Below are 18742 nucleotides of genomic sequence, written 5' to 3' on the forward strand. Positions count from 1 at the left end.
TCTGCCGATGCTGCCAGACCTGCTGAGTTTTTCCAGGTAATTCTGTTTTTGTTTTGGATTTCCAGCATCCACAGTTTTTTGTCTTTATCATTTTTGATATTGTGTATGTTTGTATGGCGAAACTACTTCAAATGAAGTTTACATTGCTGATGACTGTAGACTATTCTATAGTTATATTCTATAAATTATTCTATTCAATATTCCTTGGCTGTGCCTTATCATTACATTTGATAGTATCAGAACAGTGGAAGGCATTCAAGGAGGAGATATAATTGGTTCAGAACAAATATGTTCCCATAAAGAAGAAGGGTGAAACTCCTAAATCTATAGCCCTCTGGATGTCAAGAAGCAAGCACAGTAAGGTAGGGCAAAAAAGGAAAGCTTATGGTTAAATACCAAGGGCTTAACACTGCAAAAAGTCTGGCGTAGTTTAGGAAGTGTGAAGATAAAACTTTAAATAAAAACTAGGAAAGCAAAAGAGAGGAAAGGAAAAAAATGTTAGCAAGTCAAATCAAGGACAACCTGAAGGTGTTTTATAAATACACAAAGAGCAAGAGGATAACTAGAGAATATGTAGTGTCTATTAGAGGCCAAAATGTTAAGCTCTGTGTGGAGGCAGAAAATGTGGAAATAGTTCTTAATGAAAGCTTTGACCCAGATTTTCATCTTCAAGGTGGGAATTGCAAGTCAGCTATTTTGTGATGTCGCAATCCCATCTCCAGTCTGGCAGTGCCCATCCATGATACTTTCATGGTTGGGTGATAGGGATGGGCTAGAGTCAGGGTCACTACCTACAGATCAGGCATGAGGTGGGAATGGAGACAGGCAGATGCTGAGGTGGGCAGGTTAGAAGGCCCATCTGTCAGGTCTGTACATGATTGTTAGCCCTTACCCTCCACCTACCCCGATGTCTACTTTATACCCCCAGGCCCACTTATCCATTATTAACAGAACTTATGAACCTTATTTTGACATTGGGAAGTCTTTGAGATGCTCATGAAGCTGTCAAAATAAACAACCATTCAAAAACCACAAAAAATAATCCTGGCTCATAAAGCTATCAATCAAACACACATTTAAACCCCACTTGAAAAAGAACTTGCTCCTCTGAAGTGGCCATGCAACTTACAAAATAAACAGCCATTCAAAAACTTCTTCAAAAACATAATTTTATTAACGGCTTTTATGCCTGTCAATCAAAACCAAAGTTCACGGTCCCCTTGACCGTTGTATCAACAACCCCTGAGCTGAATCCATTAGTGAGATTAAGAGCTCAGCCAAGCATTTATAATGGATTCCATTACATAACTGTGTCAACAAAGCATCCAGAACTGAATGTATTAAGCCCTTTAAGTAGTGAAACAAATGACCATCTGATCCAATGCTTCAAAGGTTCAACAGATGGATAGACTGTCAATCATAGGAATTATTAAATCACAGGGGGAAATTGACACGTTAAAATCTGTACCTCACTCTGTTGAATGCAGAATTTACACACTGGAAAATGCATCCGAACACACACAATTTAATGCTCAAATCTTTTCTGAACAAAGCCCCATCTTTAATCATTATGTTGAAAACATATTTAACTTATCAAACACTATTACGTTATGACATGTGAAGTTGTTAACACCTTTTGAACTTACTTGTTAAAAGGATCCTGACTCCAGTCTAGGCTTCCTTCATGGTGCATGACCCCTCTGAGGTTCCATGAACCATGTCCACCAAAATTAGCTCAACTTCATGGAAATAGGCTGGGCGTGGGTAGGGGTTGTGGTTCTGAAATGGAGTAGGTATGGGTGGAACTGCTGCATGCAGGATTGCTGCCCACACCCTCATCCCATGCTCTTAAAAATCTCTCATGATGGGAAGCAGATGGCGTCAGTCGGGAGTGTTGTAGCAGCCAAACATGATCATGTGGCAACTGGCCAAATTAACATGATGGTGGCGTGGAGCCAATCCAATCATGTGAAGGGGTGAGCAGCAAGAAACCAACCTTGGTGTCAGCTGACAGGAAGGTGCTGGCACCATGTTTAAACAGCAGTCAGACCTGAATGCAGTACTCCTTGATTCTTCCAGATTGTTAAAACAACCGCTGTAAAGTCCCCCTGCCTCCAGTGCAAGATCCTTAACCCCTTGTTTCCAGTGCAAGACACTCATCCCTCTGTTTCCAGTGCAGGATCCTTCAACTCCTGCCCCCCCCCCCCCCCCCCCCCCCCCCCCCCCCCTCACCTGCCCCTGACTTAGAGGACAATCCAGGAGTGGAGCAGGAGGCATCAAACAGCAACCTGTCTGAGGGAAGACACAGGTGACCCACGGTTCAGCGATCCACCCTCTTAAGTTCTCCAGGTTGCACAGGAAAGGCAGGAGGTACTCTTCCCTTGGAAGGACAAGAAGAGGCCCTCCTGCCTCAGCAAGAAAGCCTGGATGAAGATTGTAGTAGAGATCAGCAGCCATGGGGCCTGGCAACATTCATGGATGCAGTGTCACAAATAGGCTATTGACTTCCTCCACTCTGTGATGTTAAGTCTAACTTACTGCTCAGATTATTGATGCTTTCAATAAGCAACACAGGATGGATCGCCACATGGGGAGGGATTGCCCAGATGGGCCCTGGCATTTAGGATCACCAGCACCAGCTGCCTGATGATGTATTGACGTATCTGGATGACAGGCATTGTCTGTCAATTGGCAGCCCCTCCAAGTCCCAGGAGAGTAGATGTATGGAGGAGACATCTGGGAGCCCTCATAATGTGCCAATGGGGTGCCCGCAGCATATGTGTTCAGCTGATCATTGTGTGGAGACTTAGACAGTGATCAGCTGAACTCACTGCTGCCTGCAGGAGAAAAGGGAAGACTGTTTCCAGTAGGGCTCCACAGGCCTCAGTCCTTTGCTTTATGTGATATAAATATATATCAATGATTTAGATTTAAATGTAGGGGTTGAACTAAGAAATTTGCAGGTGATCCAAACATATGCTATGTAGTTCATGGTGAGGAAGAAAGCTGTACACTGCAAGAAGGTAGCAATGGACAGGTCAGGCGGCAGAAAAGTGAGAAATGGAATTCAATCCAGAGAAGTGTGAGGCAATGCATTTGAGGAAGACAAACATGGCAAGGGCCTACAGAATAAATGGTAGGATACTGAGAGATGTAGTGGTCCAGAAGGACCTTGATGTGTAAGTCCAGAGATTCCTGAAGGTGGCACTACAGGAAGGATCTGATCACATCAAACGTTGCCAGGAATGGAGAATTTTAGTTGTAAGAAAATATTGAATGGGCTAGGGTTTGTTCTATTGGAACAGAGGAGGTTGAGTGGAGATGTAATTGATAGGTATAAAGTTATGAGGGGCCTAGATAGAATGAATGGGAAGTATCTATTTTCCTTAGCAGTGAGATTAATAGCCAGGCAGCATAGATTTAAAGCAATTGGTGGAGAATTAGAGGGGAGAGGGGAAGAAGCCTTTCACTCACTATCTACAAGGCACAAGTCAGGAGTGTGATGGAATACTCCCCACTTGCCTGGATGAGTGCAACTCTGACAACAGTCAAGAAGCTTGACACCATCCAGGAAAAAGGAGCCGCTTGATTGGCACCTCATCCACTACCTCCGACATCCATTCCCTATACCACCGACACAGTGGTGGCAGTGGATACCATCTACAAGATGCGTTGCAGCAACTCACCAAGGCTCCTTTGACAGCACCTTCCAAACCCACGACCTCTACCAACTAGAAGGACAATGGCAGCAGATGCATGGGAACACCAGCACCTGCAAGTTTCCACCCAAGCGACACACCATCCTGACTTGGAACTATATTGTTGTTCCTTCACTGTCGCTGTGTCAAAATCTTGGAACTCCCTTCCTAACAGCATTGTGGATGTACCTACACCACATGGACTGCAGCAGTTCAAGAAGGTAGCTCACCACCACCTTCCCAAGGGCAATTAGGGATGGGCAATAAAAATGTTGACCTAGCCAATGACGCCCACTCCTGTGAAAGAATGAAAAAAGACCGAGAAGGTGTTAGGGCTCTTGAGTTCACTTCCTGAAAGGGCAATAGAGACAGAAACCCTCACTGCATTTAAAAAGTACTTGGATATACACTCGAAGCCATAGCCTGTAAGGCTACGGACCAAGAGTTGGAAACACAGTTGGTTTCTCTGCTGGCACAGACACAATGGGTTGAATGGTTGTCTCAAGCAATAAATTTCTATGATTCTATGACATCTGTCTAGCAAATTTGATAAGTGGGATGTGTGCCTGTTATCAGAAACTTGTCGAAAAGGGGATTCAGTTTATATACTTATCCCCAAGAATGGAAGGAAACATTGAAATGGCTAGTACATGCACTGTGTTTTGCCACTTCCCAAATATTGTCAGTCCTTAGAAAAGGGGTGCGTGATTGTAGCATATTTATATTCAGCTTAATTATGAATGAATACATTGCATTGTTGTTTCTTTCATAGTCACTGCTCCTTCACAAGTACGTCAATTCTTAATTAATTTGCATTTGTTTGTTGCTCTCACCAAAGCTCTTATTTTGGAGATAATGAGTCAAATATAATGTGGCTAACATGATAGTATCGTTCGGTCGTTGACTGGACAGTTCTTCCTGTTTCTGTAGAACCAAAGTAAAAATACTTTGGAGAAGTACATTTTGCTCATATTGAACCATGCAGTGAAGGTAAGCTTATCATGATTAAAGAATAATGCAGCCCTTAGTTTGATAAAATATAATTCTAAATAATTTGCAGTTATAAGAGTAAGCATCAGAACTGTTTGTGCACTGCTATTGTACACAATATAGATCCTGACAAGTTTAATCCCTTCAAAAATTGTGCTGTGTGTTGCAGAATCTAGCTTTAGAAAGCATGTTTGCTCTGAAGTTGACATTTGATTTTTTTTTAACTGTTACTTTATTTTGAAAAATCAAATTATCTCGGTAAATTACCTGAAACCAACAACAGCAAATTGTGTAAATTATAAGTATCTAATTACACAAGAAATTATGCCTAATAACAATCTAATACTGCAGGTGATTGTTGAGACCACCAGTTTGGGACGTTACCAAGCAGAATTTCTTTTGACAACGTAATCTTGAATATTTTGTTAACATTACTGATAAATGTGTGAACTGCGAAAAACCTAAATAGCATAAGAACAGGAAACTTGGTTTTTTAACATAATATTTTGCAGCTGTATCCTGCTGATCCAAATTGAGTGCTTGTAGCAAAAATGTACCTGTCAATCTGTGTTGCTCTTCTTATGATTGGAACTGCGCTTGGAGAGACTGGCCCCAATCCAGGAATACAAAGCAAAGTTACACAGAAAGGTTTAGAATATGGTGCGTATACTATGATTACTGTCTCTCAATGTATCCTTTGTCTTTCATTTTGAGCCATAACAGAATTCTGAAAATATAAAATGACAAAAGTTTATCACTTCCCTATTTCAAACTTACATTAAAAATATATCGTAAAATAGATCCAATGTTTCAGCCAGATCTAATGAACAAGAAAATGAACAGGTCACAAAAGAAGGATAAACTGAAGGCACGGAACGGAGCTAGGTATTAGCAGTAGGTTTGAAGTGTCATTTCCAAACCCCTGCCAAAAGAGAGGACAGTCTATTTAAGCATTTGTGCTGTAGATTTTAAGAAAATCCAGCTCAGGAAATTGAACAGGCACTTTTGCAACATGAGTTTGGTAAGTTTTGGTAAGCTGTGAGATGCTAATGCGTGCTCATAGAATAGAATCGTCGAATGATTACAGCACAGAAGGAAGCTCTTCAGCCCCTTGTGTCCATGCCAGCACTGTGCATGGGCAGCTCACCTAGTCCAACTCTATCTTTACCCCGTAGCCCTGCAAGTTTTTTCTCTCCAGATAATTATCCTATTCTCAATTGAAAGCCATAACTTAATCTGCCTCACCCAAACTCTCAACAAGTGCATTCCAGATCCTAACCACACTGCATAAAAAGGTTTTTCTTCATGTCACCATTGCATTGTTGTTAATCACTTTGAATGTGTCCTCAGGTTCTTGACCCTTCCAGCAGGTTTTTCCCTATCTACTCTATCCAGAACCCTCATGATTTTGAACACTGCTATCAAATTTCCTTGTAATCTCTCCTTCCCTAAGAAGAACAGCCCCAGCTTCTCCAATCTATCCACGTAGCTAAAGTTCCTGAACAAAAACAAAAATACCTGGAAAAAACTCAGCAGGTCTAACAGCATCTGTGGAGAGGGATACAATTAACGTTTTGAGTCCAAATGACTCTTTATCAGAGTAATTTGGACTCGAAGTGTTAACTGTATCCCTCTCCGCAGATGCTGTTAGATCTGCTGAGTTTTTCCAGGTATTTTTGTTTTTGTTCTAGATTTCCAGCATCTGCAGTGTTTTGCTTTTAGCTAAAGTTCCTGGAGCCATTCCTATAAATCTTTTCTGCATTCTCGCTGATGCCTTCACATCCTTCCTGAAGTGTGGTTCCCAGAATTGGGCACAATACTCCAGTTGAGGGCAAACCAGTGTTTCATACAATTCATCATAACTTCTTGCTTTTGTACTCTATGCCTCTACTTATAAAGCCCATGATCTGTATGCCTTATTAACCACTTTCACAATCTGCCTTTCCACCTTTAATGTTTTTGTGCACATACACTCTCAGGTTATTCTACTTCAGGAATTAAAATTCTACCCTTTTATTTTATATTGCCTCTCATCATTCTTCCTGCCAAAATGTATCACCTGACATTTCTATGCATTGAATTTCATCTGCCATGTGTCTGCCCATTCCACCAGTCCGTCTATGTCCCCTTGAAGTCTATCGCTATCCTCACTGTTCACAATACTTCCAAGTTTAGTGTCAGCTGCAAATTTTGAAATTGCAACCTGCACACCCAAGTCTCAATAATTAATATAGATCTAGAAAAGCAGTGATTGTAACACTGACATAAGAACAAAGGAGCAGGAGTCGGCCATTTGGCCCATTGAGCCTGCTCCGCATTCAATGAGATCATGGCTGATGATCCCCTGAGGAACCCCTATATACCTTCCTGTAAGTTAGTTAAACGTGATTTGCCCTTAACAAATCTGTGCTAGAGACATATATAATGAATTGAAGAAATAGATGCAATTAATCAGGAAATTGTCCAACAGGAAAGATTCTAACCAGCTCTTCTTGGCATTCAATGACCTTATCATCGTCGAATCCCCCAACATCGGTATCCTTGGTGGGGGCCACCTTTGATCACAAACATAACTGGACCAGCCATATAAATATTGTGGATACAAGAGCAGGTCAGAGGCTGGGTATTCAGTGGCAAATGGCTCACTTCCTGAGTCCCCAAGGCCTTTTCAATATCTACAAAGCAGTGTGATGGAATACTCTCCACTTGCTTGGATGAGTGCAATTCCAGTAACACTTAAGAAGCCCATGAAGGACAAAGACACCCACATGATAGGCACTCCATCTTAAACATTGATTCGCTCCACCACTGCCGCACAGTTACAGCAGTGAATGCCATCTACAACAAGATGCACTACAACAACTCAATGAAAGGAACAGCTATGTAGTATCAAGCTGGTCGATAGTCTTCAGCACTGTCTATATACAGACTTCACCTGAAGTAGTTTCACCACATAAACACACATGACATCAAGGATGATGCACAAAGTCTGATGTTCGATATCACATTTATTTTTGGCAGTTAGATAAACGAGGGTATTAGCTGAGATTTTGCAGTCAGCAGCAAATGAACTGCACCAGCCATTTATTACATTTACATTTGCCCATGGACTTTCTGTGAGCATTTGCATTGGAACTTTCTGCGATTAGAAAGTCATTTCAACACCGTAATCATTACAGTGGATCTATAACCTATGTGAACAGACCAAATATCTATGTATATCGTTAGCCAATCTGATTATAGAATGGTTACTGTGGCATGCAGAGTCTGACCAGAACATATCAGGATATTAAATTCAATGTCAATAGAAGTACAGAAAGTGAATGAAAGGGAGGGAATGAAAGATGTTTTTAAGAGGGAGAAATAAAAAAAAGAAAAAATAACTTTTAAAACTCACTCACTTTTCCAGAACTGCTTCATCCAAATCAGGGTTGCGGGGAGCTGGAGCCTAATCCAATAGGCAATGGGTGCTAGGCAGGGTAAACCCAGGACAGGATGCCAGTCCATCACAGGGCACACACTCTAAAAGGGAAATTTTAACTACAGCCAATCCACCTAACCAGCACGTTTTTGAATGGTGGGGGAAAACTGGAGCACCCGAAGGAAACCCACATGCACCTGGGGAGAACATGCAAATTCCACACTCACACCCAAGGTCAGAATCAAACCCGGGTCCCTGGAGCTGTGAGGCAGCAGCACTATCACTGCACCACCCTGCCACCCACTTTTAAAACTTTAGATACATCTTTAAATCTCCAACAAAAATTAAAAGCTGAAAAAATGGAACTCTACAGGTGAAAATTTTAAATTTCAATGCCAGAGAGGCTGTTTGGCAGTAGTTTAGACTGATCAAGCCTTTAAAAATTACTTTACATTGGAATGGTGCAGCACTAACTTTTTTCTGGTGAGTTTAGTGTGCATATATCAGGTAAATACAGCAACTTCACACAACTGTATATATTTCAATGCTATGTCACTTGTCGAGATGCCAGTACAGTGCAGCTTCTGGAGAAACAGAGCATTTCATGCACCAACTTCCTGATTTCCACGTTTAATTGTGAATTTACAGTTGCTGCATGTTGCTGCCTGATTTAAACTTTAATAATGGTGAGCACTGATAACCTCACTGCTATTTTTAATCACAAAATCTGGGCCTATTTGAAAATTATGCTTTTGTAATAGCACACAATGAAATATCATACTGTCCAAAAACTAGTTTTGCCTTAACTTCATAAGAAAGAAACTGTTAATGTGCTTGTTAAGATTTTCTAATGAAACGAAAACTTGTCATGAAAACTTGAAAGTACCCCTTTACCTAAAATATTGTTTGTTTTCAGTAAAAAAATTGCATTAACTCTGCAGGTTAATGTGGGTAAACTGCATATGATAATTATGGAGAAAATAACAGATTAAAATGATTCATATAGTTGATAAATGGTGGGAATGAAGTTTGGAAGATTTGGAAATGTCACCTGGTGTTACCCCTTGAATATTTTCAGAGAAAGCTTCTAGTATTTTCAATATGTGCAGATTTATAATATATGGTCAAGTTTATGTTCTCTAGAAATGCCAGTGATGCTGCTTTCTGGCCGGCAGTCATTACTGTGCCCATTCACATTTTACAACACAGCTTTCTGATATTAGCTTCTGCTGGCAGAAAGCAGGAAGTTTAATTTAAGATGTATTGTAGGGGTTCAACACTGTTTACAGATGGTAACACTGTTTTAAAATGATTAGCCAGGCAAATTGCCATCACTGATGCTGAGAAGAAGATTAAGGAGTTTCACCTGCCAGATATAAGTGGGACAATAGACCTACTTGGGTGGATAGACTATCAGATCACAGGGTATGTATGATAAGAGGTAAACACGTTTTTATTATATCAACGACTCTCATTATATTACAGCCTGTTGAGCTTGAATCCCTCTGTAAGGTCGCAAGGTGGCTATAAAAATAGAAAATTTACAGCCCATTGTCTCTGTGCTGGATGCACAGCCTAATCCCATTTTCCACCTCTTGGTCCATAGCCTGGGTTCTGCACGTATTTTCACTTCAAGTGCATATCCAAATATAACTATGCTTTAGGAAGGGATGAAATACTAACTGATTTAATTTTATTACCATGGTTCCATTACCACATATCAGAAAGTACCATAAAAGCTAAGGAAATAAAAAACAACTTTGTAGTCAAAAATTCTGTCTGTCCATATCTATTCTTTGTCTTAATCATTTGCCTGTATATGTCCTGAATGTGCCATCAATCTCCCTTTCATTGAAAAAATGTTTGTACTCTTTTACCTTCTGCTTTCTAATTGTTTATTTTCGAGTTTTATTATCCTCCCAATTATTTTGCAGAAAATCTTTTTTCTCAGAATGTTGTTTTCTGAGCACTGAGCAATTTGAGATTAAAAGATGAATTTGGTAAAATGTGACATTTGTTGTAGAGGACTCCACTAACCACATCTGTTCAATGATGTTTGACAGCTTTTGAGGGCAGGAGTCCATTGTGGAGCTGTAGCACCTCGATGGTGAACCCATCATAGTGTGATTCTAAGCGCAGCTGTGAGTTCTTTTGGAAATATTCTAACTGATTTTCTGGGCAGTATCCTAGTGTGGATTTCAACAACTTTCATTACAACACAGCAGTCTGCTCCAATGCAGATCACAGGACTTGTTGAGGGTATAAAAAAAACAGCAAGAGCATGAGGAAAATAGGAACAGATCAGATACCTGCCTCTCAAGGCTGATACAACATCTACAACACCCAGCTAACCCACTCAAATGATTTATATAAGTAAATGCGTTCACTCCTACAGATGTGATGCAGTCAGTTTCAGGATCATCTTGTGAACTTATACAAGGAAGTGCACGGCCCCTGTTGCCCCAAGATTTCCAAACCAGGAGCCTGTCATCAAACATCCGCCTCCTCTCTTTGGGTAATACTATATTAGATGCAAACCATACACAACCAGCATGAGAAAATCAAAAGAACACAAGAATTAGAAGCAGGGGTAGGTCATGTGGCCCTTCGAGCCTGCTCCGCCATTTGATAAAATTATGACTGATCTGAGTGTGGCCTCAACTTCACTTTCCTTTTTGCCCCCCATAAGCCTTGACTCCCCTGTCGATCAAAATTCTGTCTCACACAGCCCTGAATATATTCAATGAGCCTGTCTCCACTGCTCTCTGGGGAAGAGAATTCCACAGACTAATGACCATCTGAGAGAGAAAAATTCTCCTCATCTCCATCTTAAATGGGAGACCCCTAATTTTTAAATTGTGTCCCTTAGTTCTACACTTGCCCAAATGGGGAAACATCAGGCGGAATTGTCCCAGATTTGCACTAAGTGCGGTAACGAACATGAAAAATATGTTTTACCTGCCAGCCACAATGGTGGATTTTCTCACTGTATTGTCCCCTTCCTGGTTCATAAATTATGCAGCCATGGGAAACACAGAGGATCGCTGGAGGGCGGCCTTTGATTTGCCACCACGCTGTTACCTCATTACTTCCTCGCGACGGGCGCCAGATTTAAACTGCAGTCGCATGCACAGTTCTCAATGCTTGCAGCCCAGGACTGCTCTAGTGAAGACATGGCTCCAAAAGCCAAGAGGAGTGCAGCGCCCTGATTCAGTGATGCACCCCTTGCATGGAAGCCCGCCGCTTTATCCGAAGGAGACCTATCAGTCTCACCACTCTGGCTTGGGAGGCAGTGGCAAGGTGGTCTGTGCCAACGTTGCACAAAAGAGGTCAGCCATCCAGTGCAGAAAGAAGATGAATGATCTCATTCATGCCGCTAGGGTAAGTCAACCATCTCATCAATCTCAACTCACAAGCCCATCATACATTCACTGGCATCTCGCTCACTGCCAACTCAAGGGACATCACCACTCACTCCCTCACACACACCCTCACATCTCTATCTGGCCTCATTCCTCTAAAAATCGCCTCCTCTTCCCGTCCATGGCTCCATTCAGCACACACGCACGCCCGGCATCCTTCTCATTTGCGCCTTGCTCACACTCTATCCAATTGTCTTTATGCAGGGCAAGATCACGCATAATCAACAGGAAAGGTCCTAGACCAGGGGTGAAGTGCCGGACATCAAGGTCCCCACTCCACTCGAGAGTCAGGCATTGGATCTGGCCAGACAGGATGTGGACAGTTCTTAACGGCAATGGTGAGGTTAACGGCAAACAGCCAGGCTCAACGCTAAACTGAGTCCACTGTTCTGTGTATAATGCAGCTGCCAAGCACTAATAATCTCCACTTTGTCTCCTAGACACATCTGACACGTCGCCCTCAGGCAACCTTGACCCCAACTCCAGTGCTGTGAGCACCTCAGATCAGGACCCTGAGGGCAGCACCGTTGAAGACGCGTCACGGCATGCACCACACCCTCCACCAGCACAACGACACACACCTCAGTGGGACCTAGATGTAGAGCAGACTTGGGATCACAATCTGGTGAACACATCACACAATCTATTCCACAGCTGGCAGAGTCAGGGGCATCGGAGGTCATCAGTTTTTAGAATCCTTGCCTCCAGCTGTCTTCCGCTGATCCTGAGTCAGCTGATGAGCTTCTGGACTCGGTCCTCAATCAGTTGTTGGACCTACAAAGACAATCACGGGAACATCAGGAAGGGATTTCTGGTGCACTCCTCAGATTGCAAGGGATGATGAAGGAGTCCGTCTGCCTTCAGTCCAAAGTGATAGCGCCGGTATGCCGATGCACCGAGGTCAGCACTGGAAGGCTGGTGGCTGCCATGGAGACCTTGGTCCAGGACATCGATCCTGCGCTGCTGTGCGGGCTGCACCCCATCACTAATGCCATAGTTGGCCTCCAACAGTATCAACGGAGAGGGTGCGGGGCAGCTCGATCTAACTCCAGGTTCCCCTTCTCCTCAAGGATTCACACAGGGGCCCTCGGGCACCCAAAGGGAGGAGAACCAGTAGCTCGACACCCTGAGGCCGTCCACCCAGGTGTTTCCGGGAATTTTTGGCCTTTCCAAATCCCCTCTTCCTGTGACCCCATCATCTCCAGCTCCACGGGCCGAGGAGAGTGCACCTGGCCCACACCAGGTCACTCAAAGCAGGCCGGGGCTCCCAAGGTCTCCGCCCTCGAGAGGACGCACACCAAAGTCATCACAGACAGGACATAGCAGTCAGCAGGCTGCCTCCACCTCCACTTTGGATGTCTGAGGGGAACAAAGACATAGCAGCAGGGTTAAGAAGATGTAGTTGCACAGCCTGGGCATGGGTGTTAATCACTTGTACATACTGTTCACTATTGTAAACAAACTCTCGAGAATGTCTCCTTGTCTATGGCTCCTTGTTATGATGAGCAGTGTTCATGTCACTCAGATGTGAAACCTTTCTGCACAAGATAAGACGTGTCTCAGTCCGGGTTCTCTTCCCTGTGCAGAGTGTAACCTTCAGAGCAAAGTGATGGTCCGGCCTCACACTTCCTGAACACATCAGTACCTCAATGGTGCTTGTCATTGCTACCAGAATGTCGTGGGCAGGCATCACAGAGTTCGTCATTCTCTCTGTGTGCTCTCAACACCTCTGAGGTGGGGCTGGTCCCCATCTCTTCAGCATCTGTGTCCCGTGACAGTGTGGTCCTGAAGCAGACAGTTGCTGAAGGCTGACAAAGATCAGGTGTACTTAAAGTTTCGTGGCTGCATCACATGATACGACCCTGATCACAGAGCGCAAGTGAGCTGCACTCAGGCACACAGGAGTCAGACGTTCACAGAGGCAATGTGAGGATCAATAGAGTGTCCTCACTGCATGTCGTCATCATCCTCCTGGAATCTTGAGCCTATTAGAGCTTCTGCCCAGTCTCCATGACATGAGCCTGAGCACTAAGGGTATGTGCACTGCCTTCAGCCACACAGGAGTCAAACGTTCACAGATGCAAGGTGAGGATGTCATGACTGTCCTCACTGTATCTCATGATCATCTCCACAAATCTTGTGACCATTAGGGCTCACGAGTGCGCTTGCCTTGTCTGGCCAGTGTGATGGGCTCATTGCTGGCATCCTCGTCTTTGAGACCTCATTACCATCATCCCCTGTGACATCATCCTCAGTGGAGGAGATGTGCAGCTCTACCATCTCCTCCTCAGCCAGGTCCTCCCCCTGTTGCAGCAGCAGGTTGTGTAGCATGCAGCAAGGTACGATGATGCGCAACACCCTCTAGGGACTCTATTGCAGTGCTCCACCGGATCTGTCGAGGCACCAGAACCTCATTTTCAATATGTCAATTGCTGCACGAAAATCCAGGTTGCAACATGAGCCTCTTTATTCCGTCTCCCTACTGCAGTCTGAGGCTGCCGCACTGGCGTCATCAGTCACATCCTCTGTGGGCAGCCTTTCTCCCCGAGAAGCAAACCCTGCAGCCTCTGTGCACCCTGGAAGGTGTCAGGGATCTGAGACCTGCTAAGGATGTAGGAGTCATGGATGCTCCCTGGGAATCGTGCGCAGACCTTTGTGGTAGTCGCAGGCCAGTTTAACATTCAGCGAGTGGAAGCCCCTGCGGTTGACGTACTGGATGGCCAGTGTGTAGTGCGCTTCATGGCTGTCCAAAACCCTAGCCAACTCCGCTGGACTTATTGGCTCTCAGCTTAGGTGTAGACATTCTCCTAAGCCGCATTGCAAAGCTGTGCTGTTAGCATAAACCATGATGGATATTGGTCTAAACCTTAATAAAGGCATTGCAAGGGGTTCTGAGTGCCTCCACCAGTGACTGTGCCATAGCCATCTTTCACAATCCCGCCCGCACCCCCCCCCCGCCCTATACAACCCTGGCATGTGCTTGTGTACTTCCATCAGTCTGTGCTACCTTGCCCTGGCACCATACTGAAAGCCACCCGGGAAAAAGCGACTTGCCTATGCCACCCCCCCAAATGTATGGTGTCTCCTCTTTGATATCCTACAGGCGACACTCACGAGCGCTATGCCAGGTTGCGTGCACTCACCGCCAAGTTCCCCTCGAAGCTAAGGTCGCCAGGTGCACACCTTTTAAAGGCAGCCATGAAACACATCATTCTAAAGTCACACTGATGTGGGCAGTAAATTTGTTGTGGGGTGTGATTTTGGCCTGAGGGTACAATAATGAGATGCAAATACATTAAAATTAAGTTCCCGACGTCTTATGGCGGGAAACGCAGCCCGCCATTGAGGGCGGAGTGGGCGACCGAAAACTGGTTTGATGATGGCATAAAACTGATTTTTGGCTTTCTTGCCATATTGTCTGTTCACAGCCGCCTTGATGTCCACTGCCAATGGGAGCGGACAATTCTGTCTATCTTCTCAACATCCACCCTGTCAAGTCCCCTCAGGATCTTAAATGAAAACAAAAAATGCTGGAAAAACTCAGCAGGTCTGACAGCATCTGTGGAATGACAGCGTTAACGTTTTGAGTCCGTATGACTCAAATTCAGAAGAGTCTTTATCCCCTTAGGATCTTGTATGTTTCAATAAGATCGCCTCTCATTTTTCTAAACTCCAATGGATATAGGCCCAACCCGTTCAACCTCTCCTCATAAGCTAACCCCTTCATCCCAGGAATCAGTCAAGTGAACCTTCTCTGAACTGCTTCTAATATATTTATGCCCTTTCTTAAGTAAGACCAAAACTTGACACGGTACTCCAGATGTGGTCTCACTAAGGCTGTGGCAGGGAGAAACAATCATTTTGAAACACCTGCCACTGTTAAGTGAAAAGATTATTTGAAGCCCATTTCCATGCTGAAGAAATGAACTTTGAATAATTTATTTATCTAGTGATGTTGCCTTTAGTCCAACTGAATTCCCAGCTGAAATCAGGAGAATGAAAATTGGATAGGTTAGTAGATTGGCAATCTGTTCCAACAGATTGCCACTCATGCAAAAATTATCCCATTGGTCTGTCCAAAAAAAATTATTTTTCATGATTTAATATCTAAAAGCTGTTATTGCATGTCACTGAGTTTAGGAATTACTTGCAATAGACTTTTACCATCATCTCCTTGCTCCTGAACCTTGGCATGAACTGGATATACTGACTTTATTTTCTAGAATTGACAGCATTGTACAGTCAAATTTTTTTTAAAAGGTTACATATTTATTGATTCAAATAGATTGGTGTATTTTACATTTAAGATTTGCAGCATTGTGTGCCAACAGGTAAACAGAATATCATGCAACCTAAGGTGAGTTCTGGATATTCTTTCACTAGTGCCAGAGACTATCTCCATAAGACTATAAGACATAGGAGCAGAAATTAGGCCATTCAGCCCATCGAGTCTGCCCTGCCATTCAATCATGGCTGATAGGTTTCTCAACCCCATTCTCACGCCTTCTCCCCGTAATCTTTGATCCCCTTACCAATCAAGAACCTATCTATCTCGGTCTTAAATACACTCAATGACCTGGCCTCCACAGCCTTCTGTGGCAATGAATTCATAGATTCATCACTCTTTGGCTAAAGGAGTTTCTCCTCATCTCTGTTCTAAAAGATCTTCCCTTTACTCTGAGGCTGTGCCCTCGGGTCCTAGTCTCTCCTACTAATGGAAACATCTTCCCCACGTCCACTCTATCCAGGCCTGTCAGTATTCTGTAAGTTTCAATCAGATCACCCCTCATCCTTCTAAACTCCATTGAGTATAGACCCAGAGTCCTCAAATGTTCCTCATATGTTAAGCCTTTCATTCCTGGGATCATTCTCGTGAACCTCCTCTGGACCCTCTCCAGGGCCAGCACATCCTTCCTGAGATACGGGGCCCAAAACTGCTCACAATATTCTAAATGTGGTCTGACCAGAGCCTTATAAAGCCTCAGAAGCACATCCCTGCTTTTATATTCTAGTGCACTCAAAATAAATGCCAACATTGCATTTGCCTTCCTAATTACCGTGTCAACCTGCAAGTTAACCTTAATAGAATCCTGGACTAGGACTCCCAAGTCCCTTTGCACTCCAGATTTTTGAATTCTCTCTCCTTTTAGAAAATAGTCTATGCCTCTATTCTTCCTACCAAAGTGCATGACCTCACACTTCCCCATGTTGTACTCCATCTGCCACTTCTTTGCCCATTCTCCTAAACTGTCCAAATCCTTCTGCAGCCTCCCCACCTCCTCAATACTACCTGTCCCTCCACCTATCTTTGTATCATCTGCAAACTTAACCAGGACACCTTCAGTTCCTTCATCTAGATCATTAATGTATAAAGTGAAAAGTTATGGTCCCAACACTGACCCCTGCGGAACTCCACTAGTCACCAACTGCCATCCTGAGAAGGACCCCCTTATCCCCATTCTCTGCCTCCTGCCAGACAGCCAATCTTCTATCCATGCTAGTACCTTGCCTCTAACACCATGGGCTCTTACCTTACTGAGCAGCCTCCTGTGTGGCACCTTGTCCAAGGCCTTCTGGAAGTCCAAGTAGATAACATCCATTGGCTCTCCTTTGTCTAACCTACTCATTACCTCCTCAAAGAATTCTAACAGATTTGTCAGGCATGACCTCCCCTTGATGAAACCATGCTGACTTTGCCCGATTTTACCATGCACTTCCAAGTATTCTGAAATTTCATCCTTAATAATGGACTCTAAAATCTTACCAACGACCGAGGTCAGGCTAATCGGCCTATAATTTCCCGTCTTTTGCCTCAGTCCCTTCTTAAACAGGGGGGTTACATTAGTGATTTTCCAGTCCTCTGGGACCCTCCCTAACTCCAGTGATTCCTGAAAGATCACCACTAACGCCTCCACTGTCTCTTCAGCTATCTCCTTCAGAACTCTGGGGTGTAATCCATCTGGTCCAGGTGATTTATCCACCTTCAGACCTTTCAGTTTTCCTAGCACCTTCTCCTTGGTAATGGCCACCATACTCACCTCTGCCCCCCGACTCTCTTGAACTTTGGGGATGTCACTCATGTCTTCCACTGTGAAGAATGACGCAAAGTACCTATTCAGTTCCTCCGCCATTTCATTGTTCCCCACTACTACTTCTCCAGCATCATTTTCCAGCGGCCCAATGTCTACTTTTGCCTCTCTCTTACCCTTTATATATCTAAAAAAACTCTTGCAATCTTCTTTTATATTACTGGCTAGTTTACCCTCATATTTAATCTTCTCACTCCTTATTTCTTTTTTAGTTGTCCTCTGTTGGTCTTTGTAGGCTTCCCAATCCCCTGGTTTCCCACTGCTCTTTGCTGCGTTGTATGCTTTCTCTTTAGCTTTTACGCTGTCCTGACTTCCCCTGTCAGCCATGATTGCCTCGTCCTCCCTTTAGTATGCTTCTTCTTCCTAGAGATGAATTTTTGCTGTGTCTCCCAAATTACTCCCAGAAACTCCTGCCATTGCTGTTCCTCTGTCTTTCCAGCTAGGGTCATCTCCCAGTCAATTCTGGCCAGCTCCTCCCTCATGCCTCTGTAGTTGCCTTTATTCAACTTTTTCCTCTCAAATTGCAGGGTAAATTCTATCATATTATGGTCACTTCCTCCGAAGGGTTCCTTCACCTTAAGCTCCCTTATCAAATCTGCCTCATTACACATCACTAAATCTAGAATTGCCTGTTCCCTAGTGGGCTCCACCACAAACTGCTCCAAAAAGCCATCTCATAGACATTCCACAAATTCTTTTTCTTGGGATCCACTACCAACCTGATTTTCCCAGTCTACCTGCATATTGAAATCCCCCATGATCACTGTAACCTTGCCTTTCTTACACACCTTTTCTATCTCCTGGTGTATCTTGTGCCCCACATTCTGACTACTGTTTGGGGGGCTGTACATAACTCCCATTATGGTGTTTTATCTTTGCGGTTCCTCAACTCTACCCACACAGATTCTACATCATCTGACCATACATCATTTCTTGCTATCGACTTAATTTCATTTCTTACTAACAAAACAAACCCACCCCCTCTGCCAACCTGCCTATCTTTTTGATAGGATGTATATCCTTGGATATTTAGCTCCCAGTCCTGATCCCCTTGCAGCCATGTCTCCGTGATGCCCACCACATCATACCTGCCAATTTCAATCTGCGCCACAAGCTCATTTA

At 43.8% G+C, this 18742-nt stretch overlaps 1 protein-coding gene across 2 annotated transcripts in view; it reads left to right on the forward strand.

The window, feature by feature from the left end:
* Positions 1-4643: 4643 nt before the first annotated feature.
* LOC121286783 (lipopolysaccharide-binding protein-like) overlaps positions 4644-18742 on the forward strand; it is a 60789-nt gene continuing 46690 nt past the window's right edge. For both annotated transcript variants that reach the window (XM_041203821.1, XM_041203822.1), the window contains exons 1-3: positions 4644-4688; positions 5201-5348; positions 9426-9534. In XM_041203821.1, the coding sequence (XP_041059755.1) occupies positions 5240-5348; positions 9426-9534 (218 nt within the window). In that variant the 5' untranslated portion in view covers positions 4644-4688; positions 5201-5239. The remainder of the gene's footprint in view (positions 4689-5200; positions 5349-9425; positions 9535-18742) is intronic.

Source organism: Carcharodon carcharias, chromosome 14, assembly GCF_017639515.1.
Source record: "Carcharodon carcharias isolate sCarCar2 chromosome 14, sCarCar2.pri, whole genome shotgun sequence".
NCBI lineage: Eukaryota > Metazoa > Chordata > Chondrichthyes > Lamniformes > Lamnidae > Carcharodon > Carcharodon carcharias.